The 25,091-nt window shown below is 48.8% G+C and overlaps 1 protein-coding gene across 3 annotated transcripts in view; it reads left to right on the top strand.

Moving 5' to 3' along the window:
• Positions 1-25,091, top strand: part of ABHD2 (abhydrolase domain containing 2, acylglycerol lipase) — a 105,232-nt gene that overhangs the window by 18,297 nt on the left and 61,844 nt on the right. For 2 of the 3 annotated variants that reach the window (XM_042941032.1, XM_042941034.1), the window contains exons 2-3: positions 5,559-5,661; positions 7,895-8,094. In XM_042941032.1, coding sequence (XP_042796966.1) covers positions 7,901-8,094 — 194 coding nt within the window. In that variant the 5' untranslated portion in view covers positions 5,559-5,661; positions 7,895-7,900. Of the gene's footprint in view, positions 1-5,558; positions 5,662-7,894; positions 8,095-24,056; positions 24,794-25,091 lie in introns of those variants that run through there. The other variant, XM_042941035.1, reaches the window with a different exon arrangement.

Raw genomic sequence — 25,091 nt, 5'->3', positions numbered from 1 at the left:
CAGAAAGGTTAAGTGACTTATTCAAGGTCACTAGATAGGACGAGCAGGGCAGGCACTAGGACCCAGGTCTCAGAACCCCAAGACTGGAGCTTCTCCCAGCCCCATAGCCGTGGCCCGTCTCACTGCCTCTGTGTGTCCATCTCAAAATAATGGCCTTGGCCTTGGGAGAGCAGTGGTGGAACTACTACTAGGCAAGCATGTCATAGAGACTGAGGCACCCCTGAAAGTTCCTTTGCTCGTGGGCATTTTGCAGCACCTTGCACCTGGGGTTTCCTTCTTAACGGAGAGACTACACGCTCGGTTTTAACTATCAGTTACAGCATTTTATGAGTAAATCCACTCAAAACGACTGGTGGGGGCGGGAGAGGTGTGCGGCTCTCTGGCTGAGGACCGACCCATCAGGTCTGCGGTAAGCCCAGCCCTTCTTTTCTCGGAGATTGGAGGTGGGGTGGGGGCGGGGAGATGCTTCCTTTCCCTCTGGCACAATACCCGGCCCCCGCCCCCACCCCCACCCCTCCACCTTCTGTGTGGCTTCTTTTCCCCACCTGGGCTGCCTGATGTTCATATTAACCAGATTTCGCCTGCCCAGAAAAGGGAGGAAGGGGCACACGACATAGTACAACCGCAGCGTAGTTTGCTATGCCTGGAACAAGTTCAGAATATTAATCCTTTGTGGCAGATTGAATTGGAAAGCGAGAGCGCCATGAAATGAAATGCAGCAAGGTAAATTAAAACGAATGTCAGGAGTTTTGTTCTGAAATTGCCAGTTAATTAATGCCTGGTTTCATGCACACACACATATTCATACGTATTTAATATACGTGTTAAATATGTATTTTCATATACATATTTAATACACCTATACGGCGCGCACACACGTCCTCTCTCACACTCACACATACGTCTTAAATTCTGTTAGAACCACTCTACAACCCAGCAATTGCACTAGATCTAGCTGCTCCATAAGTCCTTCCCTGGTTAATTTTTTCCTAGGCGAATTTATTCTCGTCCCCAAGTTCCTAAAGTATAGATAGCCTTAAGATAAACTTCTTTTCAAACTCTTGTTGCACAACAGTGCAGTGGGAACGCAAACTGGTGCAGCCACTGTGGAAAACAGTGTGGAGGTTCCGCAGAAAGTCAAAACGAGAGCGACCGGGGCACCTGGGTGGCCCAGTCGATTAAGCACCCGACTCTTGGTTTCGGCTCAGGCCACGATCTTGCGGTTCATGAGTTTGAGCCTCACGGTGCTTGGGATTCTCTCTCTCCCTCTCTCTGCTCCTCCCCTGCTCGTGCTCTGTCTCTCCCTCAAAATAAATAAATAAACATTAAAAAAAGTTTTTAAAATAGAACTACCTTAACAATCTGGTAATTGCACTGGTGGGTATTTATCCCCCAAAGTACAAAAACACTAATTCAAAGGGATAGATGCACCCCTGTGTTTATAGTAGCATGCTAAGCAAAATAAGTCAGAGAAAGACAAATACCAGGGGCGCCTGGGTGGCTCAGTCGGTTAAGCGTCCGACTCTTGATTTCAGCTCAGGTCATGATCTCAGGGTTCGTGAGATTGAGCCTCGAGTCAGGCTCTGCACTGATGGCCTGGAGCCTGCTTGAGATTCTTTCCCTCCCCCTCTCTCCCCACCAACCCCCCATTCAAGCTCGCTCTTTCTCTCTCTCAAAATAAATAAACTTAGAAAAAAAAAAGCAAAGGGGGAAAAAAAAAGAGACAAACCAAGAAACAGACTCTTAACTCTAGAGAACATGCTGTTGGTCACCAGAAGGAAGGTGGGGGGATGAGGGAAATGGGTTGAGGTCTAAGGAGTACATTGGGTGATGTACCAAAGTGTTGAATCACTGTTTTGTGCGCCTGAACCTAATGTAAACACTGTATGTTAACTATACTGGAATTAAAATTTTAAAAAAAGATAAGCCTCTTTTCTCCCCAGTTAAAATGAGAGTTCTACTTCATCGTGGTCCTACGCAATGCTTAGTACAGTGGTCGGGTCCTTGAGCCACTGAAGTTCAAGAGAGGTGGCCCTGGGGACACCCTGCTCCTTGGGACTTCAAGTCCAAGGCTTGGATCAAGGGTGCATATCTGGACAGTAATAATTAAAATCCTTCATAGGGTTGCCTTCACTGAATTGAATTCAGTTTAAAACCTTGGCATTTTTTGAGGGTTGCAGAAATTAATTCTCTGCTGCATTTGCTATTAAAAAAAGTTGTAGGAGGACATTGCCTATCACATCACTCAAGGTCCCCTTATATAAAGTCCCGCAGAGGCTCTTTTTAAATAACTCTGGTGCCAGAAAAACCCTGCTTCCCCTTCATATCTGTCATGCTTTCTGGGATTAGAGCACAGTACATGTTCTGTTTCTTTCGATTTTGGAGAACCATAGGTTTGACTGGGTTTCCGTTTTTCCTTTCGCACTCAGAAAGCTCAGGTCCATTTCTAGGCTTGTTCCTGTACATAATCGTGTACATTGAAGAGGTATTTTTCTTGTCTAGATGGTCTTAATTTCTTCCTAAGATTTTATTAGTTGCTATTTTAAAGCTTTTTTCCCCTAATAAAAATATTTATTATTATTATGAATTTTGGAAAAGAGAAGAAAAAGTGTCTGTACTCTAATAACCCAGTGATTGTAGCATCTGGAAAGATTTGAGCATATAATATTTCCTTCTGGGGGCGCCTGGGTGGCTCATTTGGTTAAGCGTCTGACTCGGTTCAGGTCATGATCTCGCATTTTGTGAGTTCGAGCCTCTGTGCTGACAGCTCGGAGCCTGGAGCCTGCTTCAGATTTTGTGTCTCCCTCTATCTCTACCTCTTCTCTGCTCAAACCCTTTCTCTCTCTCTCTCTCTCTCTCTCTCTCTCTCTCTCTCAAAAATAAACATTAAAAAAAAGAGTATTTCATTCTGTAGCATTGGAAATTGCAGACCAGAGATTCTAGAAGTAACAATGGCTTAAACATGCAAGGGATTATTCTCTCACATAAAAGAAACCTGGAGGTAGGCAGTACAGGTCTGATACAATGGCTCCATGAAATCATCAGGGACCCCAGGCTTCTGTCTTTCTACTCTGCTGTCATCTTAATGTGGCTTCTAGAATGACCTCAAGGTCACTTCATGGCCCAAGATGGCTGCTGGGGGTGCAGCCATGTTGCCTACATTCCAGGGATGCCGGAAGGGAGAAGGATGGAAAAGGAGTTAACTCCCTGCCTTTTAGGGAGTCTTCGGAGAAATCAGACCAGCGCCTTCAGAATTGGCTAGAATTTAGTCATGTTGATTCACCAACCTGCAAGGGCAGCTGTAGTTTTTTCCCAGGAGGCAGGACCATTTTACAGGTCTCTGTTACAAGGAAGAAGGGGAGACTTCCTTCTGGGAAGCAGTGAGCCGTCTGCTACATTTCTGGATCGTTCTCCATGCATATCTGTTCAGTGTTTTCTTGAATCCGTCTCAGATCGTTTGTGGAAAAAGTCAAGGCTTAGGTAAACATCAGTGTGAATAACAACAAAACACACTACACCGTAAGTGCCACTCCGCCCTTCCATAGTTTTTCTGTGAGTTTATTATTTATATGTATGCTGATGGTGTATGTTTTGAATATTCAGTCAATACAGAGTTATCCAGGGCCAGAGGGATGTTATGCAGGTTTCTCCACGGGTAGCGTATTCTGATGCCCATAGGAACCACTCAGACATCCTGAATGATTAAGCAGGCGGCGGGGGGCGGGGGGTGGGGGGTCAGTGTTGCGGACCATGATGGAGAGGCCCCGTCTGGAGGGGGCGGCCCCCTCTCAGCTCCATCCATTGTTGCCAAGTGAGAACACAAGCTCAGCGTTGCCAAATCTTCTAATTTTTTTTTTCTTTTTTTACTGTTTATTTCTGAGAGAGAGAGAGAGAGAGAGAACGTGCACATGCAAGGGAGCCGGAGAGGGGCAGAGAGACAGGGGGACAGAGGACCTGAAGCAGGCTCTGTGCTGACAGCAGAGAGCATGACACAGGGCTCGAACTCATGAACTGTGAGATCATGACCTGAGCTGAAGTCAGACGTTTGACCAACTGAGCCATCCAGGCACCGTGATTTTTTTTTTTTCCCCCAAGAGACACCAGAAATTCAGATTTTTTTACCTGAAATCTCCTGCTGTTTATATGTTGGCAGTCAATAAACTCATTTTTTTAAATGCCAGCCACAGGCAGCGTCATCCGATGGGCTTCTGCTAGAGGATCTTTGGTCCGTCCCGTCCCGTTTTCCAATTGGCAGCCGAGCCCGGGAAAGGTCAGGCGCGCTGTGATGTGGCTGAGGACTTTGCTCTTTGGTCCCCACCTCAACAAAGCCTGGCCCTCCGTGGCTAATTTGTCTCAGAATACGAAGAAATAATAAAAATCTGAGGTTGAGCAAGGCGACTCTGAAGGTTAATTGGGTCCCCCCTTCAACCGGCTTTCATTTCCGGTTGAAGTCATTTCAGCGTGGTGGAATCGGAGAACACTGGGCTGGGTTCCCAGCTCTGCTGTGTGTCTCACCGCTGTGTGACTTTGGGCAAGCCGCTGGTGTCTCAGACCTCTGCGTTTTCGGCCTTGTCCTTTTTCTTTCTTGCCTGCTTCTCTCTCTCTGTCTTTTCTTCCTTTCAGATAGTACAGCGTGGTGGTTAGAAGGAGGGCCTCTGGAGCCAGATACGAATCCTGGTTTCTCTACCTAATCGCTGGGTGGCCTTGGACAAGTTGCTCAAATTTTCTATGCCTCAGTTTCCTCATCTGCGAAATGGGGATAATAATAGTACCTCCTCCACAGTGTGCAGCAAGGATGCAACGCGTTGCTGTGCACGGAATGTCCCAGGGACAGAGCCTGGCACGTAGATCGCGCTATGTAAACACTGGCTGGCCCCTCCACCCCCACCCCTTTCTCTTTCCTGTTTCCCCTGCTGCTTTGGAAGCCATGCATTTTCAGAGCACTGGGCCCGGCTCTGGGTCCCCACTCACAGGGAGCACGTTTAGCTCTTGGCGCCCCTCCACGGCCAGCCCCCGGCCCCCAGCCCCGATGCAGACCTGGCAGGCAATGTGGCTTTCCCACCACAGGCTTCCAGTGCTGTGCTGTTCCTGGGACGGGGTTTCTGAGCCCGTCCACGCCCTTAGCCTTGTGACATTTTTTTTCTGTTGTTGCTGTATGTTTGGGAGAGAAGGAACGAGTCAATTGACTGCTGTCTTGACCTAAGGCCTTGCTGAGTTATTGCCTCGGTCACCCAGGTGATACCCGTCAGGTGCTTCTGAAGATGATGTTAGGAGATAAAGCGTGAGAGCGTGTGGGTTTGCCTTAGCCGGAGTTCTGAACGCAGCAGGTAACTTGTCCTGGAGACCAGAGAGAGCCCGTCAGCGTGTGGTTCCACCAAGATTTTCCCCAGCAGGTTTGTGCCAACAGCCAAGTGGCCGAGAGTGTGGCACTCGTGTTAATGAAAGAAATTGCCTTTTTCCATAAAGACTCGAAAGGAAGAGAAACTTCGCCTGTGTTTTCATTTTAATTAAATTGCCTCTTTCTCATCCTTTAGAACCTGACCATCTCATCTTTTCAGCTTTTAGGTTAATTTGAATAAGAGATCTGACCTGAGCGGCCCCGCTGGACAACTCTTCAAGGACAGTTAATATTCTCAGTAGAGAGGAACAAGGGGCATAGAGGTATGTATGGCTCAGACTTTTATTTTTGCTTCTCCTCCCTTTATGTGAGTAAGCAGTGAGAGGAAGTGGGGAGGGAGGGACTTATTTTCTTAATTCAATAAAATTTCAGTTCTTGACCCACAAGGAAACTGGTAAAGCCACCTGCTGCATTTGTCTGTTCTCTTCTCAACAAAGGGGACAAGAAAGAGCCATGTTACCAGCATTGTGTCAGAGAGACTTTGGAACTCCTGCTGGATCTTGTTTTGGGCCCTTTGCTCGCTAGACATAAAAACCCGTATTAGTGAACAGCAGCATCTTGGAAATTTGTCTCCTGCCGGCTCGACTGGCTTAGGTGGCAGGGTTGTGGTGAATTGAGGGACCAGCGCTGTGGAACGCTTTGTGGTGCTGTGTATGTTTTGAGGCCGCAAACCCCATGGAGAACCTGATTAAATCTGCAGATCCTCACCACAGAAAGCTACGTACACACAAACCTTCACATAGAATTTTAGGGTGTTCCTGGACCCTAGAGTACGGTAGGGGACCCACAGACCCTAAGTTAAGAATCCTGTCTTAGGGGTTTATAAGTAGACTTTAGGAGACATGGTCCCAGGAGTGAGGTGACACGGGTCCAGAAGTTAGGTTTTAAGGCAACTGTCTGATCATAAAGGTTCAAAGGTTAATACAGCTGAAAGTATATTTTGAGATCTAGCCTTGATTCAACATTGTGTTGGATAAATTTTTTTTTAAGTTTTTTTAGGTTTTTATTTATGTATTTTGAGAGAGACAGAGAATGAGTGAGCGGAGGAGGGACAGAGAGAGAAGGAGGGAGAGAATCCCAAGCAGGGAACCGTGAGATCACGACCTGACCCGAAATCAAGAATTGGCCACTAAACCAACTGAGCCACCCAGGCGCCCCATGTTGGATGTTTGAAAATTATTTTCTTGCCTTGACGGTGGAAGGCTAGTTGAGCCATGGTCCTTGATGGCCTTTCTTACTGAGTTGGAACCCCTGCCAGAAATCATCGGCAGTATGTTCGGGTCCTGCATTTGCCAGAGTCACCTTGACCTTTGAAAAGGGTTTCTGGGGTAAAGAAGAAAAGGGGGTCTCTAGGGAGTTCATCCGGTTATGGCCCCCACGCATTTTCGGGAGATTGTTGTGTCTTGCCCCTTCTGCCTGTACTGTTGGCCACCGGAGTTCTCTGCTGACTGTTTTTAGCAGAGGCTAGTAGACGCCATTCCAGGGAAGCTGTTGCCATAGCTACCTTGGCTGTGAGTTACCATTTTCTCCTTTTTGTTAGCTTGTGGTTTCCCTGATTTTTAAGGTAACAGCTAATGTGCTGTTTTTCTTCCGAGCAGCAAGGCAAAGACTGGATTTTTGTTGCTGTTGCCCTTGTTGTTGTTGATGTTTGGTTTTCTGTGTTTGGAAGGTTTGTGTGTGTGTGTGTGTGTGTGTGTGTGTGTGTGTGTGTGTGTGTGTTGTATGTAAGGTAAAGCTACCACAAAAGATAAACTATTAGGAGAGCTTGGGGGAAAAGCCAAATCTGCATACACATTTTCCACACTCCCGAATTTTGGTTTTGGTCTGGCGGTCCACTTTTACCCTGATTTGGGGACGAATGGTTGTAGTCAGGTACCCTTGGGGGGGAAAAAATTGGCCAAGTTGCATCTCACACTACCTGAAACCCCCAGGGTCAAAGATCGCTGCCACCTGGGCCGAGTCTGAACTTGACCCCAGCACCGGGGCTGCCCCCCGAGGAGCAGATGACTGAGTCACGCCCAGGTTGCTTTCTCCCCTCCTGCTCTGAAAATAGGGGGTGGGACCCGAGGATGCGATAGTCACATGTGTAGGCAGTAGCATCCGTCCCGGTCTCTGTTCCAGGCTGTCACCATGTCACTTCGCACACACCTGGTGCGGAGCGATTCACGGCCGCCGGTCCACAGAAACCAGCGTGCCGCCCCAGTCTCTGGCTGGACTTTCCCCTGCTCCCCAAAGGATGTTCTTGTCAGTATTTTCTAAGTTGCTTATCTTCAAAGTGCTCGTTAGATTAAAAACAACCAAAAACCCTACCCAGTTTATCAGTGCTCGGGACTGTGTGTGATTTGGGTTGTCGCCAGTCCCGGTGATGGCTCGAAGGCCCCGATGGCAGTTGGCCCGGGGACGCTATGGACATCTCCTCGCTGGCTTTGCCTCTTAGTGTGGTGGCTGCTCCCCTCCTCCCTGTGCTTCTGACCCTAGACGTGTGCTTCTCCCCAGATCAAGATGAATGCCATGCTGGAGACCCCCGAGCTCCCGGCCGTGTTTGACGGGGTGAAGCTGGCCGCAGTGGCTGCCGTGTTATATGTGATCGTCCGGTGTTTGAATCTGAAGAGCCCCACGGCCCCGCCTGACCTCTACTTCCAGGACTCGGGGCTCTCGCGCTTTCTGCTCAAGTCCTGTCCTCTTCTGACCAAAGAGTGAGTAGACCTCGCGCCCACTGTATGCCCCTCTGCTAATCTGTTTGGCTGGTGCAGTGTTCAGAGAATCTTGTCACATTCTGTCCTCAAGGCATCCATGTAGGATAGGGTCATTGGTGTCAAAACCGCCACAGTCTCAGTACACATCTGGTGTTTGAATCCTGGAGGGTAGGAGACAGGGTCGGATCTTTGTTGCCTAGAAGCTTCCCTCCCTCACTGCGGTGTCAGCGTCCGTGACGAGGGCCTTGCGGAAAGCAGTCGTCACGTTTAGGTCGTATTCTAGCCCTTTACCAAGTGTGCTGTTGTCCGTCCTCAGACGGAGGAACTGTCCTTACCGAAAATAATTACTGAGCAAAAAAGCACAGACTTCCTAGCTGGGTACTCTCCACCTCCGTCGTTGAAAAGTACTGAATAGGGGCGCCTGGGTGGCGCAGTCGGTTAAGCGTCCGACTTCAGCCAGGTCACGATCTCGCGGTCCGTGAGTTCGAGCCCCGCGTCGGGCTCTGGGCTGATGGCTCGGAGCCTGGAGCCTGTTTCCGATTCTGTGTCTCCCTCTCTCTCTGCCCCTCCCCCGTTCATGCTCTGTCTCTCTCTGTCCCAAAAATAAAAAAAAAAAAAAAAAAAAAAAGAAAAGTACTGAATAGTAGCCAAGACAATACTTGCGTTGTGAGGGAGCCAGGTCTCCCTGCCCGAGGCCCGGGCCTGTAGATGGGAGGTGCCAAGGGTGAACGCTGCTTCTGACAGAGGAACCCTGATGGCGAAGAAGCGGCAGTCTGCGTTCCGTCACACCTGTCTTCAAGCGGCGCGTGGTGTCATTTTTCCCTGGTGACGTCTTCCGAACAGCTCTGTCTTCCTTTAGGGCTCGGGCCACACGTGGGGCACGAAGCGTCCCTTGCTCTGCTGGGTCTGAATCCCTTCCCGCTTTCTCCTTCTTGCTGCTTCACCACCTCGGTGCCTCGGTGCCTCTTGTCGCCGATTCTACTCTGCCGGGTGCACCTTATCCGATGGAAGCTGCCGGCAGAGCCGTCTTCCTGAACCGCGTCCCCTCGGCGCGGAAACTCGAGTTTCTGATACTCAGTGGATGGTGGTAGAAGCTTTCCCTCTCTCCCGACAGCACCTCTCACCCCCTCTAGGGGGGTCGGTGACATCGGGCAAATGATCTTCTTCTAAGAGTGGACAGATGGGCCACAGACCCATCTGAGAGTTTGGGCCCTTGCTTTGTCTTGTGTGATTATCTAGTTGATTTTTACTTGCTCTTAGCCAAGGGCGACGAGCTGCCATTGTGGACTTTGTGTGTTTGGGGTGTTCGCGTGGAGTTTTCTTTGTTGCAACAGTGACGCCAGGCCCCAAAAGTTAAGTTGAGAGTGACTCAGAACTCAGTCGTGTCGCCTAATACTTGTGGAGTGTCACATACGGTACAGATGTCATCATGTCGAATTTGGAACCGCTAAGGGGCCTTCACATCACCACAGGGGGATGGGACAAGTGGGCAGTAGGAAAGTCGTTTGTATTCAGCAGCGTTTGCGGTGAGAAAGCTCTCCTCCCTGAGGGCTGTGCACAGAATCTGTGTGCTTTCCAAATCGGCCGGCATTTTTCTTCGCCACTTAATTTATTATTTTTTTTAATGTTTATTCTTTTTTTTTTTTTTTTTTTTTTTTGAGAGAGAGAGAGAGAGCATGAGCAGGGGAGGGGCAGACAGAGAGAGAGAGAGAGAGAGAGAGAGAGAGGATCCGAAGCAGGCTCTGCACTGACAGTAGCGAGCCCGACATGGGCCTCCAACTCACAAACCATGAGATTGTAACCTGAGCTAAAGTCAGACGCTTAACCAACTGGGCCACCCAGGCGCCCCTTCACTACTTAGAGAATTCACTAGTCTGGACTGGCCAATACGATTGGCACCTATTTTCATATTGAGCGGGACCCAGCTAGACCAAGTTCCTCGCCATCTTATTTTTAGAGAAAAAAAATGAAGGTATAAAGTAACTAGGTAAGCTAATGTATAGATTAGATGAGTGCAAATTTCTACCCAGCGTTGGTTCCTGGGTAACTAGAGGAGGCCACAGAAAAGCTGCTGTTTTCCAGGCTCTGGAAAAACATCACATATGGTTTGATTCCATAATAATTGTTCCAAGCTTAAAAAAAAAATGTTGATTATAGCAGATTTGTACCTCTTTCCGTGTTTTCCTTTAAAAAATAACCTAGAAACATTAAACCCGACAGTTCTCTTTGTTCTTTTTCCTCTCTGGCATGCTGTCTCCCTCAGCCTGAGGTGTGGCACCATATGACGTCCCGTTGAGATGGCCCCACCCATTCTCCTGGTGTGGAAGTGGATCCCTGGCCACAGACCTCCATGGACCCCCACTGCCACACCACCCCTGTCATTAAGCAGCCACATGCTCCCTCCTGGTGAAACCCAAATTAGGGAGTGGTGGAGATCAGCCTCAGTTACTTACCCACAGTTTGAAGGTAGTTCCCCAAAGACTGTTTCCTTCCGAGACCTGTCCCTTTGAGAATGGGACCAGCCTTCTCCGAACATGTAGGAACATTACTTAAACAGTTAAATTCTAAACATCTGAGCTCTCTGACTTGAACATGACAAATGATCAAAGAACAAAAGGATTCACTTTTTCCCCTCCATCTTGTAACCTTTTTTTTTTTAATGTCTATTTATTTTGAGAGAGAGAGAGTGAACAGGGGAGGGGCAGAGAGAGAGGGAAACAGAGGATCTAAAGCGGGTTCTGTGCCGACAGCAGGAGGCCAGTGTGGGGCTTGAACTCACAACCCGTGAGATCGTGACCTGAGCCAAAGTCGAACGCGCAACTGATTGAGCCACCCAGGCGCCCTAACTAACCTCTTATTTTTTACTTAGGTTCTAATCTTAGAAATAACTACATCCTGCTCTCATGTAGCTTATCACTAGAGTGTTTTCACGTTACCCTGTTTTGTCTATGTTACCGCATTTTAAATTTGCTGAGTCTCTTGTAGACATTATTCATTTACTCTTAATGACTTTAAGGTTGGACTCGTTTTTCCTCTCATTTTGAGGATGAGGAAACTTCCCAGTAGCAGAGACGGTAACTGAATCCAGCCTTGGTTCCCCTCTTACCCATGGAGAGATGGACAGACTCTTCTCAAGGTGCAGAGAAGTGAGCAGAGAGCACTAAGGGGCTGGCCCGAGATGAGAGCCTTCGGCAGGACTGGCCCCAGAGCGGCCTTCCGATTCCCACGTGACCCTCTTTCTATTTTAATCGCTCTGTCGGGAGCCACTGTCCTTGATGTTCTTCCTCTGTGTCACATTTCTGTAACAGCCTCCCATGTATTTGAAGCTGAGGACAGGAAGCATGTCTGTTATGGGTGAAAGTGCTTCTCCTGAGACTTTGAAGATTTTTTTTCCTAGCGGAAGCCCGTCTGCAGCCTTCACAAACAATGGTCTGGGCTAGAAAGTTCAGTTAACTGATTTCCCGCAAACTAATGGTGTTACTCGGTTAACCTGACTGAAGGCAGCCGGTTATTATGACTTAGGTGTGGAATCAGATCTTATCCCCCTGCTGTTCTGCTATAGGAAAAAAAAATAAAATAAAAAGCTGATGAAAGGTGAAGATTGAAAACATGTTATGAGAATAAATTTTTTTTCTCTGTTTCAACATTAGTTTTTGAATCTGTTTTAAGATAATCTATCCAAAGATACATTAGAAACGCATCTTTTAATGTCTGGAGGAAAACACGGCATGATGTGTTTCTTGATCCCTTAGCAACAGATCAATATTTACCTAGTGATTCACTTTTTTTTTTGTTCTCAGGAAATGTCTGCTTTCAGTGAAACCCGGCAGACTAAAGCTCAGTTCAGAATTGGGGGAAAATCTAGATGATGCTACAAATCTCCACTTTTTTCTGAATTAAAAGTTTAATGCATATGCATTTTCTGAAACTGAAAAGTAAAGTAAACCACATGAAAATCATCTATCAGTCTCCTACTCAAAGTTCCATCCCGTTACTCCTTGGGTGATCATCCCTGTGGGTTTTTTTTCTTCTGCAGAGACTTTCCCCTGCAAAATCAGGGGTCTGTCTGTATAGCATTGGGTGGCCTGCTTTAATACGGAGTATGCCATGGACACTTGCCCATGCTGCTATGTATTTTCTAACACTTGATTTTTAACAGCTGGAGAATCCTGTCAACCATTCAGATTTCTAGTGGCTGTTGGCCGCAGTGGTACAGAGTAAAAACTGTGAATTGAAATTTGGCCTGGGATGGAAACCTCGGTCTTCTACTTCTACACGAGCTGCGGAAACCAGGACCAAGTGACAGCCTTCCTGGCCCTTGGCTTCCTTCTGTGTGAAATGAAACAGGCAGCGCTCCCATGGTGCCCTTTGGCACGAGCAACCTGCGTCTAGTACCACTGTTGTCAACCACGCATCAGAGAAGTCCTCTTAGATGAAGGACCCTGGGGGTGGGGGGTCCTGGCTCTAGAGTAAGGACGAGAACGCAAAGAGAAGGTCTTCTTGTGTATCTGCCTTCTCCTACCTATTTCCATCCCCCATGTTCTAGGATGGGCTGGCAGTAGCCCCCTAGGGCTTTGGGATTTTTAAGCACTTTTTTAAGGACTTTTTTTTCCCCCGGTGTTTTTTGTGCATATGTGTTTATTATGTAACATAATTGATTGACGCATACAAACTGGCCACTTGAAAGTTTCAATTAGAAACATCTCTCATATAAAAAATTCCATTGATAAATGTAATGCCATTTCATCGTGTGAAGCATCATAACATATTTAACCAGTTTCCTATTTTATTGGGCATTTCTCTTTCCTTTTTTACATCCTTGTAATTATAACCATTGCGATGGTGGATGCATATAGAGATCTGATTGCTTCCTAGGGTAAATTCTTGTTAATATATTTGCTGTATAAAAAGAAATACTCAGTTTAAGGAATTTTACATATTTTGCCAAACTGTTTTCCAGAGGAATTTTTACAGTTTATTTAGTTTATTTATTTTGAGAGCAAGAGAGAGAGAGTGTGTGTACATAAGCAGGGGAGGGCCAGAGAGAGAGGGAGAGAGACAGAGTCCCAAGCAGGCTTCACACTGTCAATGTACAACTTGATGCCGGGCTCTGTCCCATGAACCGAGAGATCATGACCTGAGCCAAAATCAAGAGTTGGACGCTTAACCGACTGAGCCACCCAGATACCCTGGAATTTTTACAGGTTATAATCTCAGGAATGTAGTAGGTTTCCCTTTTCTTCGTATTTTTGTCTCTGTTTCCTCATCTGCAAAACAGGAATTCTAGGCTTGTTGGGAACATAGGTTGCAATAGCATGTGAAAATGGTTTCTGTGCAGAATGAGAAGCTTGAAGTTCCACGGTCTTGGTGGAGTTTTTTCCCAATAACCTGCCGTTCTCTGTCTTACTGTGGCTTCCTTCAGCCTCTCCTGTAGTTGCTGATTCTCTCTCTTTCTCTCCCCCACTCTCATTGACTTCGGTGCTAGCCAGTCACTTTACACTCAGTACAAATATGAGAGAGAGTCTGGAAAGGTGCTGTTGTGACCCACTCAGCAAGTCGCCTATACAATGCATCTCCTACTTACCTACTTTATCCTTAAAGTAGTTGGAAATAACGTATCTCCCTCCCAGATTTTCCAGCCTGCTCTGCGTAGAGCCCAGAAAAACCCAACAGGTTATGTAATCTAAAGAGGGGGATGGGTCATTCCCTCTCTTTATGCGCTCTAAGTACAAAGGGTATTTTGAGCTATCATTTACATATAGTAAAATGCACAAACCTTAAGTATACAGGTCAGGACCTTTTACATCTGTATTCACCCGTGTAACTACCACTCCCTTGGGCTTTTCCCAGAGTGTCCTGAGTCACCTCCTTGCCTCTGACCCACCCATGTGTCACAGTACCACCCGAATTGGCTTCCTGGAGCAGGCCGGCACCCCACACACCAGTGTGGCCCCAACCTACCTGTCCGGCCTCACCACCTGTGGCGTTCTCCTGCGACCCACTGAGTGCCTGCCTCCTGAGCTCTTACCCCGGGCCGTCCCCAGGTCCCCCCTCCTTTCTCCCTCCACCAGAGCGCCTCTCTCCTGGCATCTATCCTGAGAAATTCTCCTGATGTCTCCCCACCCCTCTTCAGTCAGAACGAGCCCCCCCTCTTCCCGCCTGCGTGTTTCCCCAGCGTGGGGTTCCTGTGTCCATTCAACACACTCCACCTTGTTTTCTGGGAAATCGTTTCGATCTCTTTTCTTCATCTGCAAGGTACGGGTGTCCCAAATGCAGAGCCACACTCGTGAGGAGACAGGACAGGATCCCTAGTGCGCGCAGGTCTTAAATATAATGCTCTTTGGTCTTTCGTTTCCCACTGATGGGTGTGGGTGAGGGATGTTGCGCTCCAGAGAATCAGTGTGCCTTTAACTCTGACAGAATTGTAGTTTTGGGGACGTCACTTACGCTGTTTCTGAAAGAAGACACCTTGGGGTTTTTTTCGGTCTTAAATTAAAGCGGGGCAACCCCAGATATATGCATAAAAGCAGTTTGCAGCCTCCACCCTCCCCTCGGGCCCCGCCGAAGTTTCCATCACCAGGCCCTGGTTGGGAAGTGAAGCTACGAAGCAGGTGCCCCATCCCTGGAAGCCTGCTGTTGAAATTTCTATATTCCCTGTGGGAGGCCAGGCTTCTGCTTTTTCACTCATGAGCAGGCCTGTCGGTGTGGGTCGCGGTGTAGCTCAGGATGAAGGCATTTGGGAGCTGGGCGGAGTGCTTAGCTAATAGACAAGCCTAGAAACAGATCGTTGAGGTGCTTTTACTGGGCACAAGAGACGTGTAGGAACCCGCAGGGTCCGGAGAAGGAAAGCAGTGTGATCAAAACCACAGCCATATGTTCGTGGGTCCTTTCTCTCCTGGAGACTAGTCTCTCTTCTGCAGCCAGCTAACACCTGTACTCACTGGAGCTGGATTATTGTCCTCTGTAGGGGCGAGAGATCCCTGAGACTTGGAGATCAGAGCCACACCCATTCCAACATCGAGCCAGAAGCAGCGGCTGACTCTGCCCTGTGTCGTGCCCTCCCTGAGCATTTCCTCTTTGAAGCTGCTTCAGACACTCGCAAGAGAATGGCAGAAACGCCATGACCTTTCCATAGGTGGCTAATGGGTTTATGTCGTACTATGCTTTTCCCATCTCTCCTCCTCACTCACCAGGGTACAAACTCCAAACGAGGCTCCTATTGGAATGTTGTGCTCGTCATAATTCGTCCATGTCTTTGGTTTCCGTGAGTCTTGGTTAACGAACATTTGAGGATCTACTTCTCTGATACCCGTGTCGGTGATCTTAAAGAAGGGTCATTTTTAAAAACGTTTTCATTGTAGGGGCATCTGGGTGGCTCAGTCGGTTGAGTGTCTGACTTCGGCTCAGGTCATGATCTCGCGGTCCGTGAGTTCGAGCCCCACATCGGGAGCTGTGCTGACAGCTCAGAGCCTGGAGCCTGCTTCAGATTCTGTGTCTCCCTCTCTCTCTGCCCCTCCCCCACTCATGCTCGCTCGCTCTCTCTCTCTCTCTCTCTCTCAAAAATAAACATTAAAAAAATTTTTTTAAAGTTTTCATTGTAGAAATTTTCTAGAGGCACTTTTTTTTAATGCACAGCTGTGGTTCCTGGTTATTTCTGAGACAGCAAAGCAGAGATCTGCTTTCTGATTTTTCTCTCAAACAGTATCAACCCCCTCCCTATGGCTTCATACATATTCTACTTCCTGACAGTATCTATTCCTCTTTTATCTACTCTTAATAAAAGCCCAATTCTATATATAAAAATACTGTATTTGTCACAGATGTGCAGGATACACTATTTTTGCATATCAAGGATGTACTAAATAATTAGAAGTACGCTCCAGAGAAGCACTAATCCTGATCACATAAATAGTGCGATATATGGAGTTATTGGAGACCCTATATCCTTGCTGTTTCCTTCCTTGCTCTCTCTGTAAGGCTGTCTATTTGTGGCACCTGGGTGGCCCAGTCGGTTGAACGTCCGACTTCAGCTCAGGTCATGATCTCACGGTTCATGAGTCTGAGCCCCTCATCGGGCTCTGTGCTGTCAGCTCAGGAGCCCACTTCGGATCCTCTGTCCCTTTCTCTGTCTTTCTGCCCCTCTGTCGCTCACGCTTTCTCTCTCTCAAAAATGAATAAACAGGCGTGCCTGGGTGGCTCAGTCAGTTAAGCATCTACCTTTAGGTCTGGTCACGATCTCAATGGTTCGTGGGTTCGAGTTCCACGTCAGGCTCTGTGCTGACAACGCGGAGCCTGCTTGGAATTCTCTCTCACGCTCTCTCTGCCCTTCCCCCACTTGTGCTCTCTTTCAAAATCAATAAATAAAAACTTTGAAAAAATCTTTAAAAAATGCATAAACGTTAAATGTATATATATATGGCCGACTATTTGCAGTGACAGTGGCAGTGGCAGAAGGGAAGCTAGGGGGCGAGGGGCTTACATATGGACGACTGATATTTGCCCAGTCTTTAGTAAAACGCTCTGCAAATGTAGCTCCGCACGCTCCCTTCCAGTCGGGTCGCTGCCCCCAGCCCCCTCCCGGGTGGAAATTCTGGAGCCAGCACAGCTTATTTATAGTGAGTTAAAGTTGAAAAGAATTTCATTATCTTGGGCTTAAATTCTTCTTAATTCCCTCTTGTTCACAGAGACATTCCAGATCGGATTTAGATCCTTTCCTCCTTGGCCGAACACTAAAGCTTTGTGCTTTTTATAGGATAAACTCCTAATTACCGAGTGTCTTAGTTTCATTGACCTGTTAAGTTACCCATTTTAAGAGCTGTGCAAATATTTCCTTAGATTCTTGTGGTGAATCGTTAACAGCTGATAAGTCGATCTGTAGCGCTACAATGTGCTTCTTATGTAGACACATTTCCCCGGAAGTTTTAAGAGGGCACTTGAAAGATGAAAGGCTCAAAATCATCTTTACTGAGACTGCATATTGATGGTTAGCATCGGTGAGGTCATGTTTTCGGGTGACTTCCTCTTGAAATTGCTTGTGTTTCCGATGAGATGGCCCGAACCCAAACTGTCAAGGTTAGAGTTGCCAATAAGCCCGGGATACTGTCCTCTGTGCCTACGCTGAGCACACATCCCAGCTTTTCCAAGACGGATGGGTTTCCTCAAACGTGGGGCTTTCGATGTTAAACAGGGGAGGTACCAGCCAAACGGGGATGGGTTGGTCCCTCTCTGTGTTACTCACTGTCTTCTGCCATCAGATGGTGAGTTTTTGACACACGGGTGTGCATTTGGGGGTGGGTGGTTAGTTGGCAAGTGGCCTGGTTTAATTCAACTTTTAGATGCTGCCCACCTGCACTGTCTCTGCCCTAGCAGATCACCCATCCAGGAGGCCAGGAGCCAGGTGCTGTCATCCTTGAGGCCACTTGCACTGCATTAAGATGACCAAGCTGAGGCTGGGGAGAAAATTCATTTACTTTCTCTAACCTGGGTAGGGACAGAGACTGTAGCTTCTTGTTAGGGATTGTGCCTTCGGGCAGGAATTGCTGAAAGATCTAATAGGTTCGGCATCCAAACTATTCAAGACTCCCGTGATTTAGTTCAGATGGAAAGAGGCACATCTTCCATGTGCCTGGACCTCCTTAAGGCGATCGCTTCCGGTTCTAAAAATGTATGACCAACCACTGCCCTATTGTATTGTCCAGCTTGAGTTTATTCTTCAGGGCTCTGCTATGTCTTTCAAACGGCAGAAGGGGCATGGGCTACCATTGACGCCATCCCACGGAGTTAAACCCAGCACCTCCGATGGGCAGGTGGACCTCTGCTCCGAGCAAGCCTGTCCCATCGCTGGGTCACCCCCCCCCCCCCCTTTCTGGTCTTTCCCGGACTAGGCTCCAGGGTCCGTCTTTGTCCACCAATCATCCTTACCTTTACTTAAAGTTCTTTACTAAACGGAATCTGCTTACTAGGACTCGCCAGGGGTCAGATCCATTTTGTGGTCCTTCCCAGTATATGTAGTTGGCTGACAGCTGGTCCAGTACTCAGGAGCAGGAAATGGACCTTGTTTTCCAGAAAGTCTAACCTTTCTAAGAGTAGCCACCGTTTATCAGCTGCTCGTGTTTATTGACTCTGTAAATTCGCTGGTCACCGGTTCTGATCCCAAACTGGTCTTTTTCTCTGCCCACTTCCCGGCACGTCTCCCTTCATTATGATAGATAGGGTACTTTATGCTCCAGAGCAGTGTCTACTTTATTGGTAAAAGTATAATCAAGACAGTAAGGTGGCCACTGTCTTCTGGAGGGTGAGTGGGTGTGGTCACCGTTTCCGAGCAGCGCCGCGGAGCTCAGAGCGGACTGTGGTCTGCGTTCCGCCCTCATCGGAGGCGCAAGTGCAGGAACCAGTCCCCCTCAGCAGCCTTGAGAATGACTTCCCTACGGGTGGAGTCTGTCGAGGGCCTTGGGCTCTAGGATCACAACCTGCGAGGTGGCATCGTAGTGACTCAAGAAGGAATTTTCCTGCGTTTCTAAAGGAAACCTGCCGCTCCGTGAAAGTCTACGAAGCGAAGCTTTCACTGCTGCAGAAAACCGTGATCCTTGACAGATCGATGCTTCGCGCGATTGGATGAGACGCCATCCCTGTTGCCACCCGGTGACTGTCTGGCAGGCGGAGCGCCACCCTCCCCCCAGGGCTGTGCCCTCCTCGGAGCTGGTCATCTGCCCACGGTGGCTGTCTGCAGTGTCCCAGGAGCCACGGAAATGAGTCAGCCCTCGAGGCAGCTTCTGAACCGCCCTGAACCTCTGCCAGGTTCTCGTCATGGTGCGAGGGCTCTAGGTCGGCCCGGGCCACGGCTTTGAGCCAGACTGCTTAGCGTCTGAGGTAGCCGTGAAAAGAGGCCACCATCCAGTGCATCTGGGAAACCTTCTTGCCTGGAGGTCAGTGGTTGATCCAGAACCGCCTGTGGCCTCCTGGGGACAGAGAGATCCGTGAGAAACAGCAGGCCACAAATTGTTCCATCTTCCAGCTGGCCACTGATGCCATTGCCACACTAGCCTGACGTTTCTGTGGCTTGTGACACCACAGTCTCCTGTGACAAGACCCTGAGCTGGTGTTTTCAGCCGGATCACAAAAGCTGAACACTAATTCCTCACTAACATGAAGTGAGAAACTGTGTATGTTTTTTTTTTAATTTTTTTTTTAATATTGTTTATTTTTGACAGAAACAGAGTGCGAATGGGGGTGAGGCAGAGAGAGAGGGAGACACAGAATCCAAAGCAGGCTCCAGGCTCTGAGCGGTCAGCGCAGAGCCCGACGCGGGGCTCGAACCCACAAACTGCGGACGCTCAACCGACTGAGCCAAAGTCGGACGCTCAACCGACTGAGCCACCCAGGCGCCCCTGTTTGTTTTTTTGTTTTTGTTTTTTGTTTTGTTTTGTTTATTAATTTGAAATCTGCCAGGCCATAACAGTTGGGACTTTTCCTTCCTTGGCCTTTCAATAAAGGAAGATTCCTCTCAGGACATAGATTTTTTTGAAGTTCGTCAATTAACATTTAGTAACCTGTTCTTTCAGTCTTTCACCGTGTGTACCTCACACTCGCCTCCTCTCATACACACATAATCCCCTTACTCCTATTTCCACCTTCCCGACAACTCCCTCCAGGCCGCCTCACTTGCTGACTCTTGATGCATTCTCTAACCCTTGCCCTCTGCTGTCCCTGTGGCTCCCACCTGACGACAGGAAGGAAGGCGGTATCCTTTCCATGTGTGTGTCTCTCCCTCTTCAGGCCAACTCTATTCTGAGAGGCTTAAAGAGAGCAACCGTCTTAAAATGTCCTGAATTCTCTGTGGCCACTGCATTGCACACATTCAGTGCTCCCTGGAGTTTGTAGATAGTTTGGGTAGGAACCCATGTGATGAAGGGTCCGAACGAACAATTCAGGGGCATGTTAAAGGAGCTTAGGGAAAGAGGTAGGTGGTACTTTGGTGGCTTGGATGTTGAGGTTTGTGTGGCCCTGTAAGATGAGTTGATTTGGACGAGTGGGGCCCTATGAGAGAAGGTAGGGAGGTCAGTGTGAGCGAGAGCCGGCGGGATCGATCATTTAGACACGCTCTTGTGGTGGAAAAGCGACTTCGCTTTCCAGCCAGTGCTTTTTTGCTCCCTTGTCCCGCCAGCCTTCCAGCCAGCCTATGTGGGTCGCCAGGCGACTGAGGCTTTGCCTGTTTGGCACACTTCCTCTTTGTCGCTGGTTTGCCCTGACCCCACGGCCACTCTGCTCTGCCTCCCGCCCCCAGATCCATGGGTCTTCACCTGGCTGGCCTTGGACTGTCTCTCTTGTGATTCCTAACGAGCTTGGTGCTCTTTGTGTGCCCTTTGGACCTGCCGCTCTCTCTGCCCTTTGCTCGCTGTGCCCTTGATTTTGTTTGCTTATGGGCTTGGGCCCCATCACTGGCCTGGTCCCCACAGCTGCTTCCCGAGCAGCTCCTTGCCAAGTCCCTCTGTCATCGTGAGATGCGACAAGAACTGTCTGATTACAGCAGAAAGCCCCGGGCCTTTTGGGGAGAAGAGGTCAGATCACATGGGGCCTTAACTTCCCAGAAGGGAGGAGTTTGGACTTGATCCCATGAGCACTTGTGGGGTCAGGAAAGAATGCGAATCAGTAGGTGTGCTGGAAAATGGAATGTCCTTGGGTGTTGGCAGAAAGGGTTGAATCGCAGATAATATGAAGGGACCTGAGCAGCTGAGAGAAGAATGAAGTCATGGGCAGAAATAGGGAAGTCACAGGAAGCCGCTTCCTCAGGGCAAGCTGTGTAGTTTTGGCCACTGTGGGACGTGCAGAGGGACAGGTGGCAGTGTGGCAGCGGGGCCCAGGTGTGAGCTGAAGGCCAGACATGCGGGTTCCAGATCAGCTGCCAGCCGGGGAGAGGGAGGCAGAGAGCAGAGAGAGACTGGGGGCTGGGGGCTGCAGCAGGTGAGGGCGGGAAGAAGAGCCGGTGAATGAGCCAGAGATGGGCAGTGAGAAAGGTTCAGAGGAGAACCAGGAGCCTTGAGCGTCATAGAGGCCAGAGAAGGAGAAAGTGGCTTCTAGAAAGCACAAGAAGTCAGGGGGCGCCTCGGTGGCTCAGTCGGTTAAGCGTCCAACTTCAGCTCAGGTCATGATCGCACGGTTTGTGAATTTGAGCCCCGCGTCGGGCTCTGTGCTGACAGCTCAGAGCCTGGAGCCTGCTTCGGATTCTGTGTCTCCCTCTCTCTCTGCCCCTCCCCCGCTCATGCTCTGTCTCTCTTTCTCTCTCTCTCTCTCAAAAATAAATAAACATTAAAAAAAAGAGAGAGGGAGAAGCCAGCTCGAGACCTGGCTGGGCGACCCCACCCTGCCGAGCCTCCACTTGTTCACCTGTAAAATGGGGATCATAGTACTTTATAGGCTTGATATGAGGCTACAGACAGACAGCGCGTGACGTGATCTATAGAATGCCTAGCATGTGTAAGTAAGTCTTGAGTAAGCACAGCTGCTATTATTGGAGCTATTTTTACATTAATAATAGTATTAGCTAGGGAACTGGCAAAATGACAAAGGGCATAAGGTACGAGTTCATACGAGTATATGAGAACTCAGACTGCGTGGGCAAGAGGGTGCAGGCTATGCCTAGGTAATTGTCGCAAGGGGAGATCCCAACAGTAGATACCAAATAATATTCAGCCTTGGTAACAATGGAACTTCTAAGAATAAAGCCTTATTGGCTACTCAGAGGAAAATCTGGCAACATCATCAATACTATGATATGATCAATATGAAATTCAGTTGGACACAGTACTAGTCAAGAGACGCTAGTGTCGATCCTCGACCTCTGTGTCTTTTTTTTGGTTTGTTTCTGTTTTATTTATTTTTGAGACAGACAGAGGGCGAGCGGGGGAGGGGCAGAGAGGGAGGGAGACGCAGAATCCGAAGCAGGCTCCAGGCTCCAAGCCCGACGCGGGGCTCGAACTCCCAGACCGTGAGGTCATGACCTGAGCCCAAGTTGGACGCTTAACTGACTGAGCCACCTGGCACCCTGAATCTTGGTGTCTTAAAACCACAAACACGTATTTCTCACTCACGCTGCTCCTTGACTTTAGCAGGAGGAGGGCTGTACTGATCATATTGCCACCGGGACCCCAGCTGATGGAGGTGTCGCCTCAACCTGTGCTTCCACAGGCTCCGCCGAGGCGGGAGAGGGGACGCGACAACCCACACGCTGGCTCTTAACGCCTGCTCCCCTGAAGTGACACTTTGTCATTTCCTTTCCTGTTTCATTGGTTACAGCAAGGCTCAAGGCCATGCTAACCTCAGAAGTGCAGACTTACCCCATGTCCAGCACACAGGGGAAGACGATAGTGACAAAAGTCACCACGTCCTGTCAGCTGAACCTCCTCAGCGTGCACCGTTCCTTTGCTTCTGCCTCCGTCCAGGGTGTCATCGGCCCTTGCTGGCACTGATGCCATTGCCGCATCTCTGTGCTCTGCCCCCAGCTGATTTCTCTCCCAGGCTCCTAAGCTGCCCTGGGAAGCCCACCTCTGATGTGTCAGGCCCCTGCTTTAAAGCTGCCTGGAGGACGAGGGCGAGCCTCAGCCTTGCTCCCTTGTCCTTGTGCCCTGTGTTCTAGATGCGTCAGATCACCCTACATTTCTCTCCTGTTAGCGTCTCACACCTGCCATTCCTTCCCCCTGGGACCCCTCCGTGCCTTTACACACCCTCCTTATCTGAGAGCGCACAGACACCCCCTCTTGGAGGAGGCCTTCCTGGACACCCTCCTCCACACTCAGCGTGAGCACTTTTCTTCTGTGTTTTCTTAATTTTTTTTTTTCGTGCTTATTTGTTTGGAGAGGCAGAGAGACAGAGCACGAGCAAGGGAGGGGCAGAGAGAGAGAGGAAGAGAGAGTCTCAAGCGGGCTCCGTGCTGTCAATGCAGAGCCTGATGCGGGGCTCAAACCCACGAACCGTGACATCATGACCTGAGCTGAGGTGCCCCTGTGGGTTCTTCTGTCCTTTGTTGTCTCACAGCAGCTGACTCTGCCATCACGGAATTACACTCATCGGCATTAAAGTTTTTTATTGTCTGCATCCCATGATAAATTGTGAGATAAGTTACTATTAGCAACAACAAACGTAACAAGTAATAACAAATACTACCGTTCCTTGGGGGCTCCTATCCTTCAACTGCTAAGTTCAGTGATTTCAGTACGCTTTCTTTAGCCTTCAGGTTAAACCCACCTCTGTACTCCAATCTTTAAGAAGTAAACGTAACCCAACAGGTGAACTGACTTGCCCAAAGTCGCTGCGTGTCAGAACAGAGATCGCACCCTTGTCTCTCTGACCCCGTAGTCTTTGTTCTTTTCCCTACACCATGTGTCTTCACTGCCCACTACAGTGTCTGGCACATAGTAGGTGCTTCATAAATGTTTACGGACTGAATACATGAACACACAGATCGTGAATAAAGGAGTAAAAAAGTTGATTCCACTTTATAAATTTAGCCCAAAGAAATTACTTAAACGCAGAGAAAAGCTAGGGCGCCGCCTGTGGGGCTCAGTCAGTTGAGCGTCCAACTTCGTCCCAGGTCATGATCTCACAGTTCATGAGTTTGAGCCCCGCGTCGGGCTCTGTGCTGACAGCTCGGAGCCCGGAGCCTGCCTCGGATTCTGTGTCTCCCTCTCTCTCTGCCCCTCCCCTGCTTGTACTCCCTCTTTCTTTCTTTCTCTCTCTCTCTCTGTTTCAAAAATAAATATTTAAAAAGTTTCTAAAAATATTTAAAAAAGAAAAAAGAGTGAGAGTGAGGTACCAGGCCATCGAGTCTGCACCTGGAAGGCCCCAGCCATGACCAGGTTCCCCGAGGAGATGGGAGGCTTCCCCCGGGGAAACTGGCCCAAGAGAAAAGTCCCAGAGACACTCATATTTGGGGGTCTTCTAGCAGAGAGGCTGGAGTCCGCAGGTTGACAGGTCTGCCCGTGTTGTCAGATGGCTGTATATCCACTCTTCAGCATGTCCTCTGCAGAAGGAGCAGACGACCAGGAGTCGCTGGACAGAGGAGGAAAAGCCTTGAACATGAAAGACAGCTTTAGAGCAAGCAGAAGAAAGGAGGTGGAAGAAACATAGCGACATGAGCCAAAGTAAAGTTAAGAAAACCCATAATGAGCATACTTGGAGAGAGGAGAAGGTATATATCCACGTGGCAAGAGGAGCCTCTAAAACTGGAACATTCCGAGAACAGGAAGTGCTTTTGGAGCACAAAATGAAGACGGTGAATCGAGGCAAAGGTACAATTGAGGATCTCGTCCAGCAAGTAGATTAAGTAGACAAAAGACGGAAAGTGGAAGAGAAATTTGAGCAACAGTCTTAAGAAACCTAAAATCCAAGTAATAGTAGTTCCAGAAAGAGACTAGAGAAAGTGGAGGGGAAGAAGTTACCGGAGAAAGATCCCCTGGCTGTCCCATGAGCGTAGGGCCTGAAACTCCAGATTGAAAGAGCTTCCGAAAATCTAGCCCAGGGAGGGAAAAAGACCCCGTGGAGGCTCTTGGTGGAATTTTGGAACACTGGTAACAAAGCAAGACCTCGGAACTCGCAGAGGGTAAGGAGAGAGATGGTACTCGAGGATCAGGCATCAGAATGACCCAGATGCTGACAGAAGACCAGAAGCTGGACGACAGTGGAGGGAGGCCTTCAAAATCCCGAGGTAAAAATGGTTTCTAACTTAGGATTCTATACCAGCCAAATTCAATCTAGCGTGAGGGCAAAATAAAGGCATTTTCAGACATGGAGAGTTGCTCTCAGAAAAGGTGTTTTTTGGAGCACCTGGGGGGCTCAGTCCATTAAGCTTCCAACTGCAGCTCAGGTCATGATCTCTTGGTCCGTGAGTACGAGCCCCGCGTCGGGCTCTGTGTTGACAGCTCAGAGCCTGGAGCCTGCTTCAGATTCTGTGTCTCCCTCTCTCTGACCCTCCCCTGCTTGCACGCTCTCTCTCTCTCCCTCTC

Source organism: Panthera leo, chromosome B3 (assembly GCF_018350215.1).
Source record: "Panthera leo isolate Ple1 chromosome B3, P.leo_Ple1_pat1.1, whole genome shotgun sequence".
NCBI classification, from domain to species: Eukaryota; Metazoa; Chordata; class Mammalia; order Carnivora; family Felidae; genus Panthera; species Panthera leo.
Note: the sequence above shows the minus strand (reverse complement) of the source record. Positions and strands in the feature narration are given on the sequence as shown.